At 45.0% G+C, this 18,543-nt stretch overlaps 1 protein-coding gene across 3 annotated transcripts in view; it reads right to left on the bottom strand.

Annotated features, from left to right (window-relative positions):
* The window catches only part of arfgef1 (ADP-ribosylation factor guanine nucleotide-exchange factor 1 (brefeldin A-inhibited)), a 58,957-nt gene that overhangs the window by 3,316 nt on the left and 37,098 nt on the right, over nucleotides 1-18,543 (bottom strand). For 2 of the 3 annotated variants that reach the window (XM_020041861.3, XM_010885870.5), the window contains 23 exons: nucleotides 15,389-15,590; nucleotides 14,998-15,109; nucleotides 12,060-12,265; nucleotides 11,705-11,789; nucleotides 10,780-10,945; nucleotides 10,024-10,304; nucleotides 9,675-9,833; nucleotides 9,057-9,201; nucleotides 8,855-8,945; nucleotides 8,721-8,761; nucleotides 8,431-8,600; nucleotides 7,273-7,424; nucleotides 5,560-5,732; nucleotides 5,147-5,307; nucleotides 4,560-4,690; nucleotides 4,315-4,444; nucleotides 3,658-3,793; nucleotides 3,336-3,474; nucleotides 1,744-1,816; nucleotides 1,464-1,617; nucleotides 1,111-1,250; nucleotides 297-468; nucleotides 51-189 (listed from right to left, as the gene is read on the bottom strand). In XM_020041861.3, coding sequence (XP_019897420.2) covers nucleotides 51-189; nucleotides 297-468; nucleotides 1,111-1,250; nucleotides 1,464-1,617; nucleotides 1,744-1,816; nucleotides 3,336-3,474; nucleotides 3,658-3,793; nucleotides 4,315-4,444; nucleotides 4,560-4,690; nucleotides 5,147-5,307; nucleotides 5,560-5,732; nucleotides 7,273-7,424; nucleotides 8,431-8,600; nucleotides 8,721-8,761; nucleotides 8,855-8,945; nucleotides 9,057-9,201; nucleotides 9,675-9,833; nucleotides 10,024-10,304; nucleotides 10,780-10,945; nucleotides 11,705-11,789; nucleotides 12,060-12,265; nucleotides 14,998-15,109; nucleotides 15,389-15,590 — 3,358 coding nt within the window. The remainder of the gene's footprint in view (nucleotides 1-50; nucleotides 190-296; nucleotides 469-1,110; nucleotides 1,251-1,463; nucleotides 1,618-1,743; nucleotides 1,817-3,335; nucleotides 3,475-3,657; nucleotides 3,794-4,314; nucleotides 4,445-4,559; nucleotides 4,691-5,146; nucleotides 5,308-5,559; nucleotides 5,733-7,272; nucleotides 7,425-8,430; nucleotides 8,601-8,720; nucleotides 8,762-8,854; nucleotides 8,946-9,056; nucleotides 9,202-9,674; nucleotides 9,834-10,023; nucleotides 10,305-10,779; nucleotides 10,946-11,704; nucleotides 11,790-12,059; nucleotides 12,266-14,997; nucleotides 15,110-15,388; nucleotides 15,591-18,543) is intronic. The other variant, XM_020041862.3, reaches the window with a different exon arrangement.

The raw sequence follows: 18,543 nt of genomic DNA, 5'->3' as shown, positions 1-18,543 counted from the left end.
CTGACTGCCTCCATCCAGTTACGTGGTGGAGGCGTGCAGTCCATCCTTACTTGAGTAGACGACACTGGACCTCCTCCCAGGCGGGTCGACGGCTCTCATCCACGTACATCCGGAACAGAATCCGCAGTCCGCACGCCAGACTACTGGTCTCCTGTTTCAGCAGGTTGGGCTTCGACTTGCCTTTAAAACCTGACAGGGCGGACAAGGCAGGTTAATTAAGAGGAAGCGTGTGATGAACAATGTCACCCTCGTACTCAGTCCTGTTGTAGTTGTTTCCCCGTGGGGCATTGACCTACCTGCCTTCCAGAGGATGGTCCTCTGCTCGTTGTTGGAGTTGAAGGCCTTGGCGAAGCGGTGGGACTCCAGCAGACAGTCCAGCATCTTGAAGAGCTGTTCTGAGGTCAGGTAGCGATACATCCCCTGATCCGGAGACTCCAAACCGACATCTGCTACCTCTACAGAATCCCTCTGGAGAGAACAGAAGCGCGCACAACTTTTAGAGAACCATCACAGCTTTCACACAACCTAAGAGCCAGAACAACTACTCCTGTGACAACTAGAAACCTCCTTCATTGCCCTTTGCTGGACGAATAAGCAGTAGATAAATTATAGATTTATTTTACGACCTTTTTTCCCACTCCCAGTTTCATGATGTTTATTATTGCCTTGCCTCATCGCAACTACTCCCTCCCCTGCAGGTTTGGGAGAGTCTTAGATGGAGACCTCCCCTCTGATGCACACCTCTCCAAAATGTGCTGTTTCTCACCTCACCATGAAATGTCTGCCAGTACACATATACGCTGGAGAAGAGCACATTTGCGACCTACAGAAATGAGTCACTAGAGCGCAACGGGACAAGGCAGCCCTGTCCAACACCCATGCTGGGCAGCGCCAAGACAGTTTGCTCCGCCTTCTGTGATGCGCCTCCACTCTACGACCAGGAATCCAACTCCTGACCACAGTTGTACAGGGAAGCAGTGACTTAAGGCCACCGAACTACATTTCAAAAAGCACAAACAAAAACATTTCACCCTGCCAAATAACTGCCCCCCAGTTTTGCCCCAGTGATTCCTGTGATCCACCACCTGGAAGGTGGGAGTTGGAGATTACCTGAGCAGCAGCCAGGTTCTCTGCGTCCTCCTTCCTGCTGGTGGCAGGGAAGAAGACAATGTTGTCGATGGTCTGGATCAGCTCCAGCTGCACCACACACTTGATGAGCAGAGCAGAGAACAACCGCTGCTCCTGGAACTCTGTGGAACACGTGTTACTAAAATCGCATCAGATCTAACGCTACCCTAACCGCAACCCCAACAACCTAACCTTTTTTCCTTATGGAGACTGGCAAAAGGTAGATTATTTGTATTTTTTTCTATGATTCAACTGGTTTCTCAGGTTATACTGTCATCATAAACATAAACACAATAAGTATCAGGTGTAAAACCAATCGAGTGAGACACACTAACTTGCTGGGGTCCTGTTTCTGGAGACATCCTCATAAATGCCATTGCTGTACTGACTCGGTCGCCGGGTCTCCATGGCAGCCCTTTCAGCGCTGCTGATGGAATGCTGGTCCTCGGAACGGGACTGGATTTCTACTGACCTCTGGGAAACGGAGTCCTGAGGACACATGGGGAGAACTCAGTTTGTCTGCATTGTATAACGGATTATTGTTCTGGTCTGATCTGGCATAAGCGATGGACCGTAAGCAGACCGATGCCCCTTCAGCGACTCTTCAAAACCCACCAGCTGCTTGTCTGATAGGTCCTGTGGTGTCATGTGATCTCCCTCTGCTCCTGCTGGTCTCCATGTCAACAGCCTGAGAGAAACAATACGTGACAGGGTTCAGCCATGAAGCAGCACGCAGAGTCAGACATCACAATCCACTAGCCAAACAAAACGCTTAAAGGGGAACAACGGCACAGTTCTTTAAAGCAGACTTTTTGAAACATTTATCTATACCTCCCTGACTAAGTTGTGGACCAGATCTCGACTCGCCGGAATGGACCTCACCGGAATTTTAGGCTAACAGCGTTCCGGTTCCTTTTTTAGGCGAGCATACATTATTTATGCATACATTTTCATGAACATAGTATAATGTGCGATTTGACGGTTCCTGCACTTATTTAATCCCAAGTCAAGCGCTGTATTGGACTGTCAAAATGGACACCTCTCTCACCCTTGGAGAGCGAGGTAGACCAGTAGCACATCCCCCCCCCCCCCCCGCTCAATGCAGCACCACATACAAGTTGATTAAATGCAGCAAACGTACAAAAATAAATCACAGTTCTGTCACAGCGAACACACCTCAGTTCAGGAAGTATAATCAATGTTGACATGATAAACACTGCACATTTTGGGTGACTGTTTGGGTTGAGTGGTCACAAATGTACCTTTTCTGAGCTCCGTGCCAAACAGCGGGGCTAAGCCTGCTCTATAATACAACCCACTGGTGCACAAAAAAACCCCGACTGGTGAAACTTCAGAAACACAACAACAGCTTGAAATAAAAACATATCACCACCTAAAACAACAGCCCTTTTACTACATCATTCAATCTTTATCAGATGCCAATTCTGATGTCATTTCTGACATGGAGTGTCTTTCTCACATGCGCTCACAGTACTGGCTGGTGCTACAGATACAGACGGCTTAGTCTCAGTTTGGTAAAATGGCTTTGGACTACCATGCGCCACAAGCTTAATGCCTGGCAGAGTAACCGGAAGTTAGAAGCCCTGGTGCATATAAAGCTGGTCAAATATTTGTAGCATTTCGGTGTGTTTTCCTTTTATACATTTTAATACAGGACTCAACTGTTTCAGCTTGATTTCCTTAAATGAAGATAAAAGTAAAAAAAAAATGTTTAGCCTAAGTCAATGTGAGTCCCGTGCACACAACTTGAACACTAAAATATAAAGTGCCCTTCGTAATTATTGGGACTGCACAGACAGACAGTCCAACAACACTAAGTCAGGGAGAAATTAAGGATGAGGTCCATTTAACATTCCCCCAAATCCATTCCCTTTAAGGATGAGTTCCATTCCCTTCTATGCCTCTCATCCCATCCATTCTTTATGAGTGTCTCAGGACTGTCTCAGTGCGCTCCATGTTCACATCACTGTGGTCAGCCACAACACCATCATCACAGACAGTTCTCCCAGTACAGGCCAAGACTCAATCTGACAGCAGGGTTTTTAAGCACCACCGCTTTTAAAGGCAATTTCCTATTGAGCCAACAATAAACCTTCAAGAGCCTCAGAAACACTGCCTTCAAAATGCCAATGAACCGTGACCGGGCCGAAGTCCAGCTATAGGGTCGGGCAGCATCAGGGACCTACATGTGTGGGATGGTGGTCTGGAAGATGTCCAAGATGCAGGAGCAGGTCTTGTCCCAGGTCTCAGGCGTGAACCTCTCTCCGTTCAGGATCACCACATTCTCCAGACAGTTAGTGCCTGACCGGGCCAACTGCTCATTATCTAGTTAGAGACAGAGAGACCCAAAGAGACCGAGAGGGGTGAGGAGCGAAAGAGTGAGACAGCGGAGAAGAATGAAGGAGGGGAAAGGAGAGAGGATGGGGATTGAAAAGAGATGATATATTAACGGGCAAGATGAAGGTGATGTAGGTTAACTCAGTATAAGCCTGGAACTGTAGCCCTCACCTTGCTGAACACACCAGTACAACTGTGACAGGATGTCATCCAGCAGGACGTCATTAAGAGACTCAAAGTACTGTGTGAAGACGTCGGAAATGGCGTAAAGTGCGTGGTTACAGGTTGTTGTCATCCACTCCGCTTTCTGGCAAACCAGAACAACACAGAAGGGTTACCATAGTTACAGTTGTTTGGCGCCACTCCAACAATTCATGTTTCCATCCTGGCGAATGCAGTCATTTCATTTTGTCTCCAAACTCAACAGACAGAGGATCTTCTCCGACTGTTATTACAAAATGCAAGGGCATCTGGCTGACACTTTGTCTCTGTCAGAAACGGATGAGTCCTATCGAGAGTATCATCCCAAGGTGGAGAGAGGCCTGCTAAACATTCTTGTCGCTAGCAGGCAACTTTGTGTGGTTCCATTAATCATGAAGGTTTAGCCAAATATGATGTGTTGGTTTATCTATGCATAAAACATTGTCTCACAAGGAAGTCATTTTTAGATAAACTGAAGGAGCCATACTGTCTTTTTCCATCAGGCGTCGGCTCTTGTCTTTGTCAATAAAGCTCATGCTCTTCAAGCCCCCCAAGCCTTCTTTATTAATAACCTCAATTTAACGCTTTACAATGGTGTGAACTGACATTTAGGGTGGGTTGACTTGCCTCAGTCTGCTGCTCAGGAAGCTTCATGTTGTCAAATATCCTGAAGACAATTCGGAACAGATCCTGCCACCAGTGTTTCTCAAACGTGTGTCCATAGGTCTTCATCACCTCAAACATCACGGTCAGACCCCTGACACAAACACAATCATTCCCTTTTACCAAACAAAACAGCTTCAGCTTCAGGGTCAATAGCTTCAGACAACAACTTCAGACTAGGGTGGCAAAGGACGGAGACGACTTCTTACCTGGTCCGGACGTCTAGTTTACACCTGTTGATGATACAGGACAGTTCAAACAGTATGGGGAACCACCCCCTCACCCACACACGGTCCTCTGTGGCTACGTTCATGTCATCACTGGTGTGGTCTTTAAAAGCCTGCCGGGGGGGGAGAGAAACGGCAACCTTCACCAGCATAACTTGACAAGTAATATAATAATATAACAGAGGAGAATAGAGATGAAGGACACAGTGGGCCGAGCCGGGGAATGGGGAATCTGGAACTTGGGCAACTAACTTAGACAGTCCAGAGTCTTTACTGTAAACAGAACAGCTTTTCAGAATTCTACTCAATGGAGCTCCTTTATACGTCTCACACAAACAAGTGGAATGAGGAATATTGCAATTGGAGGAGACCTTGAGCGAATGCGCTGGCAGTAAGCAGCAGAGATGCTGTCTAACATGACACACTTTATTTCATGGTAGTGGTCCGTGAACAACCAGGGAGAGTAATAGTTTATATTAAGCAATTACTTATTTGGATCCAGGCCTTAAAGGCTAATAGTAACCTAAAAGTATAATAGTGTTTTGGTAAATAGTTTGTTTTTTACTGACCTGAGGCCTGTCAGAGACATATTTGGCGCAGTGGCGGATGAGGCGGATGGACTCCATGCTGGTGTCAGGGAAGGAGGCGTTACAGGCAAACTCAGACAGACACTTGACAGCATCCTGGAAGGAGTCTATGGTGGCTGGAAAGTGCTTCTCAAACACATTTGCTGAGAAATGAGGAGGAGTGGAAGACAGAGATCAGAGGTTCAGGTTCCAGTTGGATTGAATGTGCCCAATCGATGAAAAGGACACAATGGCCCAGTCAAGGATAAAACGAAACTAAAACAAACATTCTGAGAGCATCATAGTCAAAGTGTGTCCTGGGTGTCAACGTGTGGATTATTAGGTGATATAACAGATAAACATCAGTTCCAAGCCAAAAGTATTATCTCTGGACTGCCTGTGTCTCAGTAACTCACTGCTGATGTGACCCGTAGTCTGGAAGGCTAGCTCCACGATACTCTCGTCCTGGTCTGAAGCAGCCAGGTGGAACACAGAGAAGATGTTCTTCCAGCCTGATCGGATGTTCCCCGCCTGCGAGTTGACCATCTGAGCTATGCAACGCACCACCATGTCCCTGATGGTCGGAGACCTGGAAAAGCACAAGGACTCGTTCACATCCTACTGTGGTTGTGATGGAACGTTGTATATTACACCATTGGGAGGATTGTGAATATTGCAGTAGCAGTCAATGTGCCAGTACCCCTTCAAGAAGTCCCACTTTTCCCTTTCGGATGTTGTGACATTTTTTCCGACAGCGACTGCTGTCATGGCAAAGAACTGGCCTATTTTTTTTGGCGCTTTGATGAACCATGAAGGACCAGTATCGGGGTTGTGTACGCGCATGTGGGCGCGCACACACACACACGCACACTTATGAACCACAAGCACTGTGGGGGATCCATGGCTTTAAGCGGCTCCCTGTCATTCCATTTCTGCTGCAACACTTTGCCACATTGTAAGCCAGTAGACGGATGTGGTTCTGGTCCTTCTTCACATCAATCAAATGAACGGTTAAGTATTTTTGCAATGCTGAGCCCTACCAATTATAATCCATGGTATCTGTGCCACTACAGATTCACCCAAACTAGTCCCAACTTCAGCACCGTTCTCTGCCATAGTGTTAACCTGGTGCTCAAGCCACAGCCAAGATACAAATAGTATGGCTATTACCGTAAAACTTCAAAGTAAATTTTTTTTCCCAATTACTTAACACAAGTAATGTGTTAAGTAAAGACCAGGCTGCCCATCATAAAGCCCTGATTTTGCGCATCAGCACCTTTCAATCACTAGTCGCTTCTTCCGTATGCTCTGTAGGTGACCACATACCTTCCAGATGCAATGTTTGTCTGAGTCACATGGAGGTCAGGAGATGCCTTCAACGCTGTTTACTAAGGACAACTTTGCTGTTTTTTGAGGACAATGCTCTTTTAAGCTTCACCGTCTTTTTATCTCTCACTTTTAACAAGAGATTGAAGTTGTTTATTTTTTTACCTAATTTCTCTTTCACCCATTGACGCTGATGGTCCTCTGGACAAACATCGAACAATGAAGTGCCACAATGAGAACCTGCTGGTAGTTGATCAGCTGCTAGCTGAGTGGTTGAGACAACAATGTCAAACCAGACGGCTGCTCACTCCATTGTGATCATGGTACTCTCCTTTTCCTTTTTTTGTTACACAATCTTTCCGGCAAACTGCTTGCTGACGTTCACTGTCTGTGCGAGTTCTCTTCCCCTTGACCTGGCTAGGCCTGGGAGCTTGACCTGGCTAGGCCTGGGAGCTTGACCTGGCTAGGCCTGGGAGCTTGACCTGGCTAGGCCTGGGAGCTTGACCTGGCTAGGCCTGGGAGCTTGACCTGGGAGCTTGACCTGGGAGCTTGACCTGGGAGCTTGACCTGGGAGCTTGACCTGGGAGCTTGACCTGGGAGCTTGACCTGGGAGCTTGACTTGGCTTGCGTGCTTTGTGAACCACTGAGATGGGCTTCGATACAACCAGCTAGACTACAACAACCAAGTGCCTATCCAACTAGAGGATATATTAGTGTTGACCAGCTACTTGTACAGTACCTATGGAAATACAGTAAAAGCTCATTCACACAATAATGCCTGTCATGAGGTTGATCCTCTTTACCTGTTCTTCTTCATGATATGTTCAAAAGGCCTCAGAAAGTCCTTCTGGAATCTGAAGTTTGCCAGCTCCCCCTTCTCTAGAAACTTCATGGACAGCTGCCGGAGAGAATCCACAGCAAAGATAGCCACGTCCTCATTGGGGTTACATCCAACCTGGATAGATTTCAGAGAATTTTAACATCTCTGCCCCCCTTCTCTCACACTGAACATTCTCTGTAACATTTAGGATATCTCTAATATCTAGCATAGTAGCCTATATATACACCTCTGCATGATATTAACATTTACGTTGCACTAGCCTTGCCTAAAAACCAGCCCTGCTGGTTTGTCCTGCTGAATAAGACATGCTGCACTCAGTGCAGGAGTCCATGGAAAATTTAATCTCCAGGCTAAAACCCTTAGGCTGCACTTATATAGGCAGTCCAATTCAGATGTTCTTTCACTGATTGGTCTTTTGACCAATCACATCAGCTTTGAAAAAGCCCCTGATGATAAAATATTTGATGTGATTGGTGAAAAAGACCAATGAGTGAAAGGAAACAGAATGAGACTGCCAGTGTAAATGAGCCTTTAAAGGAGCTTTAACTAGCTTTAGCCATCACTTGCCAAAAATCAACAGAAGAAATGGGTATATTTAGTTGGATGTGAAATGTACTGTACTTTGATCATTACTGAAAACAAAACAAGTTCACATATATTTTTTGCTAGAGGTGGCAAATGTCTGCTGAAGTTTGTAATGGCCGAACCATGGATTACAGTTCTCTTACCCCAAGCCTTAATGAGGAACCATTTAACATCAAACTGTAAATTAATTCAAATCTGCATTGAGCCAGCGACGCCTTCATCTTCGTTGAATAGTTAGAACAGAGCAACTGGTGCGTTCAGTTTTCTTGGAATGTTAGAAATAATAATATTTTCCCAAAACATGTCATGTACTGTATGTCATATGACTTCAAGGTACATTTCCTAACATTTGGCAGGTGTGGCTTGATTTAAACAGAAGTGACCATGCTGACACTGTTACCAAACCAACAACCTATTCCTGTTTTTCCCTGGGTCTTTCAGTTAACCATCGAATAACGTTAATCTAACTTTCCAGAAGTAAAATAAATCACAAAACATCCACACATTGGAGTGAAATAATTCCACAGAAATCCACCTTGTTGAAGTGGTCACCGATGACCTCCCAGATTCTGGACCACTGGAGCCGGATGCGTCCCATGTTGTAGTAGGAGATCTCCACAATCTTCTGCAGGCTGAACATGCGGGGGTGTGTGGGCGAGGCCAGCTCGTCCATGGACACAGCACACAGCCAGCGCACAAAGTCCACTGAGGACCCCAGAGAAACCCGTGTTAGTCAGTAATGGGGGAAAGCCATGACACAATGCAGAGGTTTCCACATCGGACAAGGACGTTATCGGATATCAAAACCATTTTAAGGACACTCACCAATCGCGTTACCATCCAGTCTGGTTGAACCTGTGAATATCCTGCAAGGGTAACGTCACAGTCATGTTTAACATCTATACAGTACATCCATTCAAACCACAGACCGATCAATGGCAGAGTAAGAAGGCTCACACCTGTCCACTGCCACCACGACACTTTGGGAGCTGGTCTCTCCTATGGACTCCTGGATGCTGGCTATCTGCTTCCGGTCTACAGTCCCACCTGCTGTGGACCACCACAGTTAGCATCAAGCATCTCCAGATTAAAGCACTGCTAACAGCCGCTTGGCTACTGGAGTTAATATCGTCACCGAACACTAAATGGACAGACACTGACCAAGGCCCAGGTATTCGTCGTTGCTCTGCTCCTTGGTGCTGGTGATGAAGCCCTCTTTACCCCGGACCGTTCCTGAGATGTACCGGGTCTTCACCCCCGTCCCGATCAGCTGGGCCAGCTCCAACTGACTGATACACTTCATTATCTGGGGGAGGGCCGGAACAAGGGGAACCCGTGCCATTACTGTTCACTCTATTCATTTGTCTTAATTAGTTGACAGAGAATAAAAACCTCTCACATCGATTCCATATAAAACTAACTCAAACCAAAGCTAAACCATGCAGAGTAGCTAAACCATGCAGAGTAGCTAAACCATGCAGAGTAGCTAAACCACGCAGAGTAGCTAAACCACGCAGAGTAGCTAAACCACGCAGAGTAGCTAAACCACGCAGAGTAGCTAAACCATGCAGAGTAGCTAAACCATGCAGAGTAGCTAAACCATGCAGAGTAGCTAAACCATGCAGAGTAGCTAAACCATGCAGAGTAGCTAAACCATGCATTGTAGCCTAGAGCAGGAATACAGTCAACGGTACTCCAGTGACACTGACAGTCTTCCAGGCAGTGTTACTGTAGCAACACTGATCACCAGACCGAGCGGTGGGCCAGGTGTGTACAGACCTCGTGCCAGGAGTTTCCCAGGTAGTTCCCGTCGGTGTGGGCCACGGTGATGAGGGTCTTGATGGTGTCGATGTTCTTCTGCTTCATCTCCGTTATGCCAGAGCTGGCTGTGAGCAGGGTGAACCGCGCCAGGGCCTGTACATAAGCATCCCGCTCCAGCTGTGCGTGTGTTTGTGAGAGAGAGAGAGACAGTGAGAGACGAGGGAGAGAGAGGTGCGATAAACGGCGTTACTCTCTCCAAAACGATTCAGACCTCGGCTGCCATCTTTGAAAAACAGGCCCCATTTCGCTGAATTCCCCACCGTTCCTCTGTGAAACGCCCACAGCTCCGGCCCGTCGGCTACATTACCTGTATGGTGAAGATGCAGGCTATACGTATGGCGAAGCGTATTCCCTCCAGACACAGCGACGCCACCTCGGTGTCGTCACAGTCCTGAAGGCCTACGCTGAAGGCGGCCAGGAACGGCGTCCAGGCCAGCTTGAACATGGGCCTGACGTGCTCCAGGTGTGTGGCGCTAGTGAAGGGAGCCTGGACGTGACTGACTGCCTCCATCAGGGCCTTGGCCGTCTTGGCCATCTGCTCCATCTCCACGTTATACAGCAGACGTCTCTGCTTCTCGCTGGCCACACCTGGTCCCGGATCAGAAGTTAAGTCATAATTTGAACAAGCACTTTCCGATACTCACTGGCCACACCTGGTCCCAGATCAGAGAATGTATAAAGCTTCTCCCAAGCTGTGTTTTCACATTTCAACGGAAAGGAAGGCACAGCTATTTGAAGATGATAACCATATCTCTGACTAGATAAAAATACAAGCAGAAACTTCATCAAACTGTTCCACTGATCAGTGTAGAAGTTTGATTAACACAAGCTGATCAAATTACATCTCAGTCCCCTTTATATCTTTTTGTTTGTAAAGGGAAATATACGATCCTCACTAAGATATGAGATTCAATTACTCAGCTGCGTCTAAAGCTGATAAGTTTCGAAAGATCAATTAAGCCTCAAAATAGGTATTTCATGTCTTTGCGTCTGAACAAAATCATATTTGACACGCTCAAATTCAGCGCGTGATGAGATTCTTGTGAGAGACGGAGACACCCACTGTGCTTGTTGGATTTCAGAGTGATCTCCTTGGTCTCCTTCATGGCGATCTTCTTGCCTGCAATCTCGTCATAGATGGCGGACAGGTACTCCTCCGGTAGGTCTCTGCTGTCATTGATCCCCCGGTTCATTTTGATGTATTGCTCTTTAGTCATCTTGTTCTTCACCTTTTAAAAGAAAAACACAAGATGCATTAGTGAACCATTATTGGTTTCAGACAGATTTTATTTTGGGATGGGGGGACGGTACGGGGATGGGGGGGGTCGAAGTTGGCGAGCTGCTACAGTAAGGTTGCATGTGTAATAGGTGAATTCAGAAACACTTTGTATCAAGCTGCCTGACTTACTTTGTACAGTAACTAACACAGCAATAGAAGCATGAAAACAACACAGTTCTGAGATATTGTGTTACTGTAAGGTTGAAACCCATATTACAATAGCAGCTGATCAATATAAAAGGATATTCTCACCTTCAATTACAAAATGTTAGGTAACTACAGAGCTTTCTCTGGTAATACCAGTGTTAAAACCATACTGATCTAATGACTTAAATAGACTATGACCTGATTACAATTGTGACAAGGCACCCCCTCACTTCATTCAGTTAATCCTTTAAGCCAAGTAATAAAACAGAAATTCACATCCTGAAAATAACTGGTCAATAATGGAAGTCTAGCGTGTTATGGGTTTTAATAAAAAAAAAAAAAACAGTAACTGCCACATTTGTACATGTAGTTACCCAGTAGTTCCTACATAACTACAATGTCAGTCCTACAGTTGTGTTAACGAATGGCGTCTTGAAAATGATATATTATGTTTAAAAAGAAGAGCAGTAATAAAGAAAGATGTTCTGTGAAACGCCGTATTCTGGTGGGTTAACATTCGGTTAACATTTAATAGTCCCTCCACCGGCTCCGAGCTCATTACCTGCGGACTGTGAAGATCTGTTGTCAACATAATGATTGAGTAGGCTAAGACATACGCAGTGTCTGCGCTCACAAACTCTGTTTGCCTGAAGACAGAGCCAAAGAGAAGGGGAGGGAAAGGAAGAGACAGAGAAAGAATGAATAAAATGGAGATTTATTAATTATTACATATTTTTTGAAGTAGTTTTGATTGGTTGTATTTTACATAACCCAGATATTCATTCAATGTAATGAATTCATGAACGAAAACACTGACTGCTGCCACTCAATTTTCATATACTTGAATGTGCTTGACCTAAAAAATGAATTCTAAGAATCCACAATGGCCAAACTAGTCCAAACCATTCGCCACTCACCCCTGGTTACATTCTAGGTATCTAGCAGCAAACTTCTCCATGAGTCGGTCGATCTTCTGAGCCTCCCCCGGGAGACGGAAGCCCTCCAGGAATGTCCGCAGAGCGTAGACAAAGTCTTTGCCCTGGAAGTCCATCTGATCGACATAGGCATACATGACCTCTTTACTGAAGCGATCGTTGTCCCCGAGGAATTCGCCCACCTGAGTCTGTGCGGGTTATGGAGAGAAAGAGAGTAAGCGATATAGAGGAAAAGAAGAGAGAGAGAGTAAAAGAAGAAGACAGCAAATGTTATGGAGAGACAGGAAGAGAAAAAGCATTGATGTTTAGCTAAATCAGTTGATAATGACAAGTGCCATAAGAAGACAGTCTGCTCTCTTGAAGGTTTAATCCATCATATTCTCTTTTGTATTAACTAGGACTAACAACAGCCTAACGACAATTTTGTGCAAGTAAGGTATGAGAATGTTGTCAGGCCTGCCACTCTTTAGGGTATTCATTGTTTCTTTCATGTCTCACTGACAGATATCCATATCCCACAAGCTAGAGTTCTTTTTGATTCAGGGAGGGGAGATTAAATTCCTCCATTCCATTATGCATGTTTAAGGGATTAGTCTTTGATTTAGATGTATACAGGGATTCATGAAACGGACAGAATCTGTCATTAATATCCTTGGAGATTAAAGTACTTCCCTAGTGCAACAACATGATGCATATGGAGAAAAGAAAAACAATAGCTTCCCTTTAATTTAGAATATTATTGTATCCTCGCTACTAAAATCTGTACATATTTCCTTTAAACCAAAACATTTTTTGAGTTCAATGACTCATCATACAATTAATAACAGTTAACTGTGTAGAATTTGATGATTGTACAGTCCACAGAATCATGTTTCTTTTCAGCTGGTCTGGCCCTTCCCTATTCTTTCTAAATGCTTGGAATGATATGATGCGTTATCCTCAGATAAACAATATGGGTTTACCCCAATAAATATGGTGAAGTACCTGTCACTCCACACCAAAGTGTTGGGAGTGAGAAATATTTTCTACCTAAGGCGTTTAAAGGTCCTCCAAACATGAAATAGATCAGGTCAAGTAGAAGATCTATCCATGCACTCATCCAGCACAACTAAGGTCATCCCCCAGAGGATCTAATTAGTCAGAGATATTTGATATCAGGGCCAGGAATTCCGTAGGGTAACACTGGCTGAATAGATCCCTCCATCTACAATCAGTTAACGACCATACTTATTCCAATTCTGTTGGAAAATAATTCCCATCCGTATCAGATTCCCTGTACCTGTCGCTTTGGTGACGAAAGTGTTCTGATAAAGTTTAGCCACCCATCTACACTAAAGTCTATGACATTCTTCAGAGGAGTTTCTGGTAAAAATATTCAGTCAGTCGACAGTGATTTCGAGTGGGCTATAACCCTGCCTCTCTTGATTGGTTTGTTTAAACCTCTTACATTCCAGGAAGTTAATGTTAGCCCTGCCCTTCTGACACTGGTCTGTTCCTGTGTCTTGTTACCATTATTTTCAATAACGTGCATTCCAATTAACTATAAATGCACTTCAGATAATCAAGATTATATGACCAATCCCATTGTTAATATTAGTATTGATTGGTAAATACATACTGCATTCAGTAACAACTCTATTCTCCAAGCGCTGTCAGACAACATTCTGTGGCTGTCTGTTCGAGGGGCCTCTTCTTCCAAAGCAGATGTTATGAACACTCTGTAATGCAGATTAACACCGCACCAAGCACCCCTTGAGGCCAGCCAATCAACAGGGAGAGTGCTCCACTCGTTAAAATAAACATTGACATACACTCAGTAGAAGATGTGGGAATAATCTTGGAGTGGGTACAGCATTGGGAGCTGAGTGCCATGGTGTTTTTATGGCATTGATGTGTTCTGCTATGGACCCAAAGCTGTGTGGATTCCGGATGAGAGGGCAAACTGTGTGAACCGAGAGCTTAATGAGCTAGAGAGAGCGTTTGTGCATTCAGATTTCCATTAGCTGCGACATTAGAATAAACCACTTAACTTAATCACAACTGACGGGTCAACAGGTAAAGAGCAGAATGAGGCAGAGCAGGTATGTTTTACTCAGACTAGTGGAGCAGCTGGCTTTTCTCGGCTCCTTACTTCTCCAGCCTAGAGATCCTTTATGTTCCATGCGCATTGGTTTTATACATAGGCTTTTCCTGCAGTCTTCAGACTTTGCGGCATGATCATCAGATGTCTTTGTCTGGTGTAGTATAGGAGGACTCTGTGTACATTAACACGTTGTACCACAAACACAACACAAATTGCAACTGTTTGCTTTGGTGGACCAGATAACGCAAAATCAACTTGCCTGCTCTCAAACTCAGGTTTCAGACAGCAGCTGAGTGGCAGCTCGTAACTGAAACTCTGGCAAACGTCAATCATGTGCTGTCTGTCTAAGAAATTGTGTGAAAGTCCAGATTGGTACTGTGTGACAATGACATGGCAGCCTATAGTAACTATAGAAGTTGGTCTAAATCACCGCAGTTTCCTGTCCTTGCCTCGCAGTACAGCGGCGTCATAGCAACAGTGTCCTGCAAAGGGCGTTGCCGATTGGCCCAACGCTGCCCAGTGCGGATTAAGGGATATTGGATGGGTTGCCTTGTCTCATGGCACGCTAGGGACTCCTTGTGATATGTTGGGCACCAGCAAGCTCAATTGTGGTTATTGGCCAAGAAATGCTCCTCCAGTGAGAGTGTGCCGGAAATTGGATTCCTGGTTAAGCAAGCCGTGATACAAGGGCGATTGGCTTGGTGAGACGTGCACCGGATGGCACATTTCTTGTCGCGATGAGGCAAGGCCATAAGATGGGTCCACATAAATCTAATTAAATTCAGTTACTAATCTACTGAAGTACATTGGGTGAAAAGATTTAATAGGGTTCTTTACTGAGTCTAGTCTCTCCTCCTGGTGTAGGAACTGAGCAAGGTCCTCTGGTGTGGTTCCCAGCATGCCTTGCTCCTGGAGGTACTGAATGCCCCTCTTTGGTTTCTTGTTGAACCTGACCACGAAACAGAGAACAGAGACCGTTTTATGCTTTTCAAGATGGAAAAGGAAGTTGACCTCTATGGCCACAGGATATTTTCTACATTTGTTTGTTGATTATGTTAATAAACTAATATGCAATTGGTTAACTAACAAGTGTTATTAATTACTGAATTTAATATTCAGGGAGAAATGAAAACTGGACAACATCCACTACCACTGGAGTTGAGCACACTGGTTGTGCTTATATCCAGGTGTATCTCATGGTTCAGTACAAGCCAACAATCAGGCTTACAGGTCAATTCCCTGCTCGATGATCTCCTTCTGTTGTTTCAGGACCTCAAACTGTTCCGGGTTGTCTGTCCCCGACATCTGCGTGCTGTAACTTCCGATGCCCGACGACGCGGTGGAATCCAGGGAGTTGATACTGCCGTAGCGGTTGATGGTGTCGGGGGCCTTTGTCTCGCTCGTCTCCTGCTCCAATGGCTTCTCCTGACCTGGGGAAGGAGGTGAGGAGTACATTGAACGATGACAAGGGGCGAGCAAACAATGTACTTAGTATTGGGGCCGAAAAAAATCTATCCGGCATAGTTACGCAATGCAACACATCAGCTGTGTGGCAGGTCTTTGGGGAGCAACAGTGGCGTTAACCACCCTGCGCTGCTGATGGAAAAACACAGTGGTGAACCTGAGGCCCCATCAGTTGTGTGAACGCGCACAGAATGAATGAAAGGGGTCAGTAATCTAATCAAGCAGACAGGCTGCAGACGAAGCAGGGTGCATCAGCTGTAACATGGAGGAAGGCAGCGTGTTCCGAACGGGTCTGAGGGGAGGGGGCAGAGAACGGGACAGCGGCACCTGACGCAACGGTGACACGGGTCCACGGCGGTCGCCTGTCTAGATGTAACAAAACCGTGTCACACTGCTAAGGGATCTTATTACCCGTCGGAAATCCTCTAAAACATTCAGGACATCACTGCGGTAACGCGAGCCAACATAAAACCGACCACTATGGAGGGTAGAACACAGGGCTGTGGTAAGAGGTAGGGTTGGGGGGGTGGGCAAAGAACCCTGACAAATAACTAGGGCAACACTAGCTACAGTCACAATGTACAGAACAACTAGATGCACTGTACCTAGGATTGGGCTTAAAGAAATCCAAGTGCACTCTAAGTGTACCCAGAATGCACGGCGTTCCGGGCAAGGAACATGAGACAAACATCAACAAAAGGAAGGTATCTTACGGAAACACACAGCACTACTCATAGCCACTGTAGCCCATCCGCCATCTAATCAATAGCCAAAGACCCCTATTACCAAACACATCACAACATTCTAGCATTACCTGCTCTCCCTTTGAAGTCAGCCAAGAAAAAAAAACAGAGTACAAAGAATGACAGACCGGAATTAAAAGAAAGCAGAGCACTGTTAAAGCACTGCGAAAAATTAATTCATCGGAACTACAAATTGTTTGATTTGGCTGAGTAGTCTGCATGGAAAACATGGCATCGCTAGGATACATTTTCACTATTTAAAAAAAGTATTTATTTGAAATACTGTAGTGTACGAGTTACCCAAACAGCAGCTAATATTTATGTCACACTGACTAGACTCAAACATTTTGTCTATTTGAGTTCAGATTGGTCACTAAAATTAGGAAAAGCTATGGCATGGTGATATCCCCTGTAGCACTGGCTGTTTGTGATTTTGGTCGGATTCCATGCCTTGGCAGAGCTAGCTCTCAGAGTCCCAGGAGTTAGCCTGAGGCTAGCCCCACAGATCCTCTATAAGGGGATATCTGGCTGGTCTCACATTGCCTCAATTTCCAATCTCCTTGCCAACTCTCTCTGTTAAAGTCCTCCTCTTCCCTTGAGTTAGACCACTTCATTCCCCAATAACAGGAATTATTCCCCTCCGTTTATTTGGAAACTTGGGTCTTAACTAGAGGAATACCAGAGGCTCTGCCTGTCAGGGTCATAGCCATGATATACAATCTAATACATCACAGCATTCAGCAAAACACCATTCATGGTTTGAATCCGTTTATAAGGAATACCATATCCCGTCTGGGTCTGACTGTTCTAGCAACACTGATGGATGCTAGTCATCGCTCTTTCTCAGGGTCTGCACTAGCCATTTTGATAAATGCTACCCATCACTATTTCTCAGGGTCTGTGCTAGCCATTTTGATGAATACTACCCATCACAATTTCTCAGGGTCTGTGTTAGCCATGTTGATGAATGCTTGCTTTTTGTTTCAGTGTACACAATTGAATATGTCTTTTCTTCTCCCAGGGACTGTACGCTGAGGTATAATTGACAAATGCTAATTGCTAGCACTGGTCTCAGGGACCAATGAATGCTAATCACTAGCGCTGATCTCAGTAGCTGTGTTATAGCTATATTGACCGTGAAAAATGCTGCTTTTCCCCTCCAACCCCAGTTAACTCCCATTCATGCAGCCTCAGGCAGGTTTGGTTGAGAAAGAAATCCCAGGAACAGGGTCGCAACTCTCCCTTTTATCCATAGTCTGCAGGAGTTATACCATCAGGAAAAAGCAGACGTGCACAATACGACCCTTTTCATCAACCACTATAAACATGACATAAGGAGCAGTGAAGATCCAAGATGTGTAAGATGTGGGATGTATATGTGATATTAGGGCCCACAGATAAGACAACTCGCCGCATTAAAAAAATTGGCATTTTTATTCTTTGACAGGAAAGCTTGGAAAAATACAAGCGAGAGTTACTGGGGGATTCAAAGAGCAGTGGGCTGGATTCAAAGCCACACTGGGGCGTATATTTGTGCCGGAGGCAGTGGCGTAGACCACTGGATGAACACTGGCCCCTCTTCACCGTTCTTTCAAATCAACTTTTTTCTAGGGCAATGGAGCATCTAAACCCTCTCACTCTGGTAACCACAAAGGAGCAAGCTAAGTGATGCACTTAAAGAACCTAGATCAAAGAACCTGAATCGTATCAGTCCACATCAAGCTCGGTTTAAGTACATACATTGGCATTGGGAAGTATTCAGAACCTTTCACATTCTCCACAATTTTTTGTGTTATAGACTGAATTTAGTAAAGAAAATATTGCCATAAATCTACACACAATACCCCATAATGATAAAGGGTGTCAATTTATATAAAAAAACAAACTGAAATATCTAATGTACATATGTATTCAGATCCTTTGCCATGACACTCCAGATTGAGCTTAGATGCATCCTGTGTCCTCTGATTGTCCTTTAGATCTCTACAATGTGATTGGAGTCCAGTTAATTGGACAGGAATGCATTGGCATACGTTGCTAATAAGTTTTTTTTGCTTTGTCATTGTTGGGTATTGTGTGTAGATTGATGTGAACAAAAAAAAATCTACTATAAATTAATTCTATAGACATAATAACATAAAATGTGGAGAAAGCAAAGGGGGTCTGCATATTTTCT

Source organism: Esox lucius, chromosome 21 (genome assembly GCF_011004845.1).
Source record: "Esox lucius isolate fEsoLuc1 chromosome 21, fEsoLuc1.pri, whole genome shotgun sequence".
In the NCBI taxonomy this organism is placed as follows: Eukaryota; Metazoa; Chordata; class Actinopteri; order Esociformes; family Esocidae; genus Esox; species Esox lucius.
This window is presented reverse-complemented; position numbering and strand designations above follow the sequence as displayed.